The sequence below is a fragment of the Nematostella vectensis genome, chromosome 3 (assembly GCF_932526225.1).
Source record: "Nematostella vectensis chromosome 3, jaNemVect1.1, whole genome shotgun sequence".
NCBI classification, from domain to species: domain Eukaryota; kingdom Metazoa; phylum Cnidaria; class Anthozoa; order Actiniaria; family Edwardsiidae; genus Nematostella; species Nematostella vectensis.
Window position 1 is genome coordinate 11,354,018 of NC_064036.1, and position 6,925 is coordinate 11,360,942.

General features: G+C 42.9%; 2 protein-coding genes across 2 annotated transcripts; one reads left to right on the forward strand and one right to left on the reverse strand.

Moving 5' to 3' along the window:
* On the forward strand, positions 1-4,207 carry LOC116603592. The gene is made up of 8 exons (XM_032365057.2): positions 1-89; positions 377-410; positions 1,367-1,642; positions 2,147-2,194; positions 2,313-2,407; positions 2,490-2,541; positions 2,623-2,778; positions 4,045-4,207. Exons 1-8 carry the CDS (start codon positions 63-65, stop codon positions 4,065-4,067), a joined length of 711 nt encoding a protein of 236 aa, XP_032220948.2. The 5' UTR covers positions 1-62; the 3' UTR covers positions 4,068-4,207.
* A 361-nt stretch (positions 4,208-4,568) lies between these two features.
* LOC5520063 (adenosine receptor A2a) lies at positions 4,569-6,925 on the reverse strand. The gene has a single exon (XM_032365055.2). The coding sequence runs from the start codon at positions 6,371-6,373 to the stop codon at positions 5,252-5,254; it is 1,122 nt and encodes a 373-aa protein (XP_032220946.1). The 5' UTR covers positions 6,374-6,925; the 3' UTR covers positions 4,569-5,251.

A 6,925-nucleotide genomic window follows, 5' to 3' on the forward strand; every position in this document is an offset into this window, starting at 1 on the left:
TCAGCTTGAAGTGAATAACGGCCAAAAGCATTTCGAATCAGTATAAAGCCTAAAGTCGCAAGATGGCTCCAAAGGCAGGGATATTCATGGTGAAAAGATAACTTGCGCTTCTTTTTTAATCGTGATTATAGGAAATTATCTTATTAGAATCTAATAGATGTATATTTAGATACCCTGCTTCCCTTTGCTTGACCCCTTAATTTTGTGAAATTATCAGGGATTATCCATTAGAATCTACTAGATGTCTATTTAGATGTACCCTCCTTGTCTCTGCCGCCCCACAGCTCCACATTCCCTACCAGTTCCCTATACGTAAAGCAGAGCTTTAACCGATAACTACTTACCTAACTTATCTACATTTTCTTCTGTTTCTCAGTTCGTGTGCCTTATGGTTGGGGCTTTTTCGCAAGGTAGGGATCTGTCAGCTTATTAGCACGTTTTTTTTTTTATTTTTATCAACGATTTCTGCTTACATTTAGTTTCGAAGAATGTCTGCCATCTAGTCCAAAATGAAGTACAATCGGGTCTTGATATTCAATGCTGTGAAAAAGCGTGCAGCCCCAATAAATCTATGGGGATCAAAGAAAAAAATCCATAAATCCTAAGTTTGGAATTTGACGCCAAAATCAAATTCAGTTTAGATACATTCCCTGTAAGTGAAGGGAGCACTTATGGTCCTTTTTTTAAAAGGGTTCCTCGTATGGTCATATTTTTGGTCCCCTTCCCCGCCTTCTTTCCACTCTGGTGGCTTCACTTCATCGTGACATAATATATGTGGCAGCCTGATAAACAATCTTTGAAAACCACAAGAGAGAGTGACCTGTAGGCAATATCCGTTATCTTCCTTGCTCAGCAGACCTTGCTTTGTCCTTTTTTAGTCAGCCTTAGTGAAAAATACCGCCGAAAGTCCACTTTTGGTTCTTAATAGACGTGCTATTTGTAGACAAACCTAAAGGCATAAGCTAGATCACTCTGGTATGTCATTAATCCATAATTCAGATTTTATTTGTAGCCAAATCCGACAATAAAGGTCCCGTGGAGATAATGCAAAGGCATAAAACCCTTTTTGTTCAGATTTTTTTTTTCAAAAAACTCACTCCCCCCCCCTCCCAAAGAAAAATTAGGTCCCCTTTTTCGAATTTCGCATCCCCCCTCCCCAAGAAAAATCCTGGGTACCTGTGTTTCATATAGAATCGTTACAGTTTTTAGTTTTCAAAAATACTGGAATGGAATGGATCAGAGAAATATGCTCGGAAAACTGTTTTAATACCATTCATTATGTCGCGATTCTTGCTCCAGCTTGATGATCTAGTATGATGGTGGACTGTTAGTCCATATTTCGCTTTCACGTTTTCTTTTTATTTAGTGAGCTCACTCCAGTGCTACCTGTGCACCAGCAGCGTCTCGTTCGCACATTGCGATGCGCGGAGGACAGGTGTTAGATGTATTGGGAGTACGCAGTGCGTGTCGGGATATGTAATCATCCATAATGTGGGGAAGGCGTTCATAAGATCATGTGCCTCAAGGTGTGACTTTAATAATGTTACGATGTGCCGTGACGGCAGAGACGCGAGAGGCAACAGGGTCATGTGCTCTGCGTCGTGTTGCCATGGCGACTTCTGCAACAGAGGATCACTTCCAGGTGGCTTGTGGTTTAGAAAAATTGAGGAAATATGAGGAGAGGGAAAGGGAGCAGGCTAATTTCTGATCAGTTTAGCATGCCCTAGATGTTCATAACATTCTAATAAGTAAATGAGTAGGTCTTAAACCCAGTATGTACAAGAAGGAACGTCTGGTATATGAGAATTAGAGTGGAACACCGTTATTGAGAACGCCGCTGGAGCACACAGATCTGTCACTTTTTACGTGGTGCGCTTATCAAAATTTGCATGAAATGCAGGGAACGTTATTTCATCGGAGATTTGAGCGTGGTTTCACTAATGGAGAATCATAAAGGCAAGCTTATTTGGTATCTAAGAACTTGGGCACAAGCCTCTCTTGAAGAATTCGGCATGCTGGGCGGCCTTTGAGCCATAAGTTCCAATGTATTTTGCATTTTGACGATTATTTTAGCTTGCAGCTCTTTACCAGCTTCAGTAAACTATCCCAGGCACTAATCGTATAACCAATCTATTTGCAATTTCAGTAACGAGGCCACCGTTCCCCTACACCACCCGGTCACCGTTCCCTTCAAGTAAGTGTAGTAGACAAAGGTAATTTTAAATTTACTTTTAGCTATATAGTTTGCAATTCTTTATCATATGGTTTGATATGGTCTAGTTAGTTAGTTTTAATCCATGTAATTTTCCTAGTACCGCCAAGCCGAAATACAATTCACCCGCTGCTCAACGACGCCATTATGTTGATCAAGTCCCTGATCGAGACATTCAAGAGCCTTCTGCGTATTGTAAGTAGACGGACATTAACTAAACTTAAAATAGTAAAAAAATAATTGTTCAATCTTTATACAATGACGCCATGTATTTCAGGTTGAGCAAGTTATCAAGATAGGAGGGAATGTGGCAGCAATAAGATTCAAGCGTATGTTGTAAAGTAAACCTTGAAAGTTTCTTTTTGCGTTTCGATATTTTCCGTTTTCTAATAAGTTCTAAATTGATGCAGGTGACATTACATACCACATGGCTCAGATCGACCACCACGTCGCTCGCGTGCCGAACTTCTTGACCGAGGAGCCTGGCGACGTGTTAACAAGACTCGTGCGCAGAGACTACATCCACTCGCGCATGCGCGCTAATAAGCTGCTCCAGATGATTGAGAGTAAGTAGAGAGTAAGCTAGAAGTCATGGCAATGGTGCTAGCCGTAATGGTGATGGCGTTAAACGTGATGGTGACTGCGCTAACCGTTATGGTCATGGCCCTAACTGTAATGATTATGGAACTAACCGTGATGGTGACGGCGTTAGCAGAAATGGCAATGATGCTAGCCGTAGCGATGATGGCGCTAACCATAATGGTTATGGCGGTAGCAGTAATGGTTATGGCGGAAGCCGTAATCGTGATGGCGCTAGCAATAATGTTAATAGCACTAGCCGTAGTGATGATGGCGCTAGCCGTAGCGATGATCGCGCTAACCGTAATGATGATGGGGCTAGCCGTAATGGTGATGGCATTAGCGGGGATGGTTATGGCGCTAGCCCAAATGGTCATAACGCTAGCCGTAATGGTGGTGGCGCTAGCCGTAGTGATGATGGCGCTAGCCGTAGCGATGATCGCGCTAACCGTAATGATGATGGGGCTAGCCGTAATGGTGATGGCATTAGCGGGGATGGTTATGGCGCTAGCCCAAATGGTCATAACGCTAGCCGTAATGGTGATGGCATTAGCGGGGATGGTTATGGCGCTAGCCCAAATGGTCATAACGCTAGCCGTAATGGTGGTGGCGCTAGCCGTAATGGTGATGGCGCTAGCCATGATGGTGATTGGGCTAACCGTAAGGATAGTGGCGCTAGACGTGTGTTGGTGGCGATGGTGATGGCGTTAGCGGTGATGGCGTTAGCGGTGATGGTAATGAGCGAGCCGTAATGATGATTGGCGCTAAGACAATTGGTTCTGTTGTCTAAGGGAGAATAGTGGCACTAGCCGTAATGGTGGTGGCGTTGCCGTAATGGTCATGGCGCTAGCCGTGATGATGATGATGGCGCTAGCCGTATTGGTGATGGCGCTAGCCGTAATTGTGGTGGCGCTAGCTGTAATAATGATGGCTCTAGCCGAAATGATGATGGCGCTAACCGTAACGGTCATGGCGCTAGCCGTAATGGTGGTGGCGCTAGGCGTAATGGTGATGGCGCTAGCAATGATGGTGATTGCGCTAACCGTAAGGATGGTGGCGCTAGACGTCTGTTGGTGGCGCAAACTTTATAGGTCATGGCTCATTCCATAATGGTGATGGCGTTAGCGGTGATGGTAATGAGCGAGCCGTAATGATGATTGGCGCTAAGACAATTGGTTCTGGTGTCGGAAGAAGAATAAATGTATTCGATTTTATTTTCCACTAGCATAACATCATCATGGCTTTTTTTCCAGGTGCAGAGAAACCAAGCGAGTAGAAGGAAATATGTCGAAAACGACGTCAAGATATTGTTTAAATTAACGGAAACAGTAAATAATAGCTTTGAATGAAGCAAAGATTTAAGGGCAAGGAAAGTGAAGTTTTCTAAACGAACAATAAAGCGATTACAAACTTTCACCTGTCTTTCGTTTTTTATTTCGTAATATATTCAAAGAAGAATGCCTTCAAAAGTCGGAAATGAGCACAGGATGTCGTAATACCGAAAATTTAGGGCGAAAGGTGTTTATCATCGTTTTTTTTTTTAAATGTTGGTTTAAATCAAAGACAGCGAAAATTAAACATACGTTCCACCAAGCGGGTACGATCTTTCGCGTTCGCTACATCAAAAGCAAACGGTAGCGACGCCATGGAACACACACGAAACACAATGTCGCATCCACTTCTGGGACTTCATCACCACGAAAACTTCATCACTGTCCTATACCTAGGATCGAGACGTCCCGCTAAATATAAGCGAACGAAGAGAAAATAAGAAATGGCCCATATAAGAACTTTAATCAAAATTCGTATTTCACTGATATCTGCCCCATGTGTTTAGGAATATGAAAAGGCTCAGCACCTCTTTCAAACCAGCGGATTATCTTTACAGAAAAGATGAATTGGAGGAAACACCTGAAGAAATGAACTTTTGTCTGCACTTATCAATATTGGGGCAGAGGAACGGAGCTTGGACACTAAGAAAATTAGCCCGATAGATAAGGTGCGGAGGAAATTACTTCTACTTGAGGGTTGGCAGGCCAAACAGCTTGATAAACAAAGGCGAATCTAGTACTTGTGCCATCTAATTTGCTTGTTTGGTTTTATTACTTGAATGTCTCCAAAAGTCCAGCATTCGTTCATTTAAGCTCGAATCCCAATAAAACCAAAGCTTTCAGGCGCCTAGAAAAGGATGCGCGGACAGAGATTCAATCTGAAATTATATGATTTCGTTGTTCTTGAAAAGTGAGTGCGCGCGCCTCAGGGGCTCAGCCACCCAAACCCCCAAAGCTATGCTCTAGACTGTTCTACTGAACGCTATGCTATTATCACAAAAAACCCCAAAGTTATGCTGTAGACTGTTCTACTGAACGCTATGCTATTATCACAAACTACTACTACGAAGACCAACAGCTGCCACTCTATGTTTATTAAAATAGACCGGGTACTAGAAGGGTCTTGTGACTATTTCGCACTAAGGCCTGACAGGTGATATGAATTGAGCGCGCTCCCTTGGAATTCCCCGGGACCTCTTCTCCTGTCTCTATTTCCCCCGTTGCTTGAAAATCCATCATCTCTACGGTAAATACGTCTAAACGTCCGCCGAAACTCGCTATTAAAACCCGCATAAACAAAAGCGTTAATTACAGCATTTGTGTAAATCATACACACTGCCACTCTAGCCGCTACGAAGGGGACAGGTATTACTCCTTTCGATATAACTTGAAGTAAGTCGATAACTGTAATAGGCACAACCGCTATAACAAACGCACCAATAAGTGTTGCGACCATTCTGATCACTCTGCTTTGAAGAACAGCCGTGCGCAGAGTTCGGTGGCGAGTTCGGGGGGCTCTTTGCTGGTTTATTCCGGTATTGATTTCCACACTTGCTAGCTCTGAGTTTTGAGGTGATGGAGCTGGGGCAATGACCCCGAGGTTCATGCATTGCTGGTGCATAGTCCTCATTTGCTTATAACTAGCGGTAAATAAAAATACATTCACAGGTACGACAATAACTAGCGGTAGTATACAGAAAAGCACCAAGTACGAATAGACGTATGAGTCCGAAAGAGAAGAGTGAAAAAAGCACATCTCCTTCCGAGTTTCGCCGCTATTAAGACCAATCCCATTCACAGGGAGCAAACCAAATACAACCCCAAAGATCCACACACAAACCACAGAGCTTAGCAATACCTTGATAGTCGAGAGCTGTCTGTACTTGAACGGCCACTTTATGGCGATTAGGCGATCTAAAGCGATGAGTGTGATGTTAATACGTGATGCACCATCGAACAATACAGTGAGACCTAGGGTAACATGGCAAGGAGGTAGAACTTCCCCTGAATCATGCCCATGAATCACTCGGAAGGGGATTGCCACCACAGACACGAGGAAGTCAGCCACTGACAGATTGACAAGAAGGTAGTTGGTGAAAGTATGGAGTCGCTTGTTCATAACCACAACCATGATCACGGTGCTATTCCCACAAGCTCCAAGAATCGAAATGATGATAAGAACCACGGAAAATAGTTCGTCCCGAGACTCTGGAGGCGCTCGGGACCTTAAGTTAAGGCTAGTGTTGTTCATTCTACAAGGTTCGTTCAAGAGCAGGCCGTTTTTTATAGCCTATGGCAGTGCTCGACGCCTGCTAATTTAGAGCTTAATTCAAGGAGAAATTGTCAATGACAGATATTGCGCAAAACAATCAGCTCATGGCTTCGTCTCGAATCCTCTTTTCTTATTATGTACTACGATGGCCTCCAATCAAATTCATTCAATAATGAATGACATTATCGTTTTAGTGATTAAAAAATGGATCCCATTTTGAAATTTTAATTTTAATGAATTGCCAAAACCGAAGTCATTGTTGACATGGCAAACCGTAACCGATAATTATTTAAATAATTAAAATAATGATCATACATAGAGAAAATTATAAAATTAACCATAGTAAAGCAATCTTAAGATGGTTTTAATGTTATAGAAAAGAAATTGTGGTACCATAAATTCGTCACTAATTTCCTAAAGCTAGACTCGTTTAAGCGGTTTATTTGTTTCAGGACAGGAACACTCTTGAAAAAAGCAGGTGGCGTAGCAGAGCGGTTAAGGGCTACTTATGCATCTGGCTTCACTGGGAAA

What these genes read in the sequence shown, in the direction of transcription:
- LOC116603592 (XM_032365057.2), top strand. Translation starts at nt 63, where the DNA reads ATGGCTCCAAAGGCAGGGATATTCATG. An exon ending in TCAAGAGCCTTCTGCGTATT is followed by an intron (nt 2,408 to 2,489) that starts GTAAGTAGACGG and finishes CATGTATTTCAG; the next exon opens with GTTGAGCAAGTTATCAAGAT. An exon ending in GGCAGCAATAAGATTCAAGC is followed by an intron (nt 2,542 to 2,622) that starts GTATGTTGTAAA and finishes AAATTGATGCAG; the next exon opens with GTGACATTACATACCACATG.
- LOC5520063 (XM_032365055.2), bottom strand. Translation starts at nt 6,373, where the DNA reads ATGAACAACACTAGCCTTAACTTAAGGTCCCGAGCGCCTCCAGAGTCT.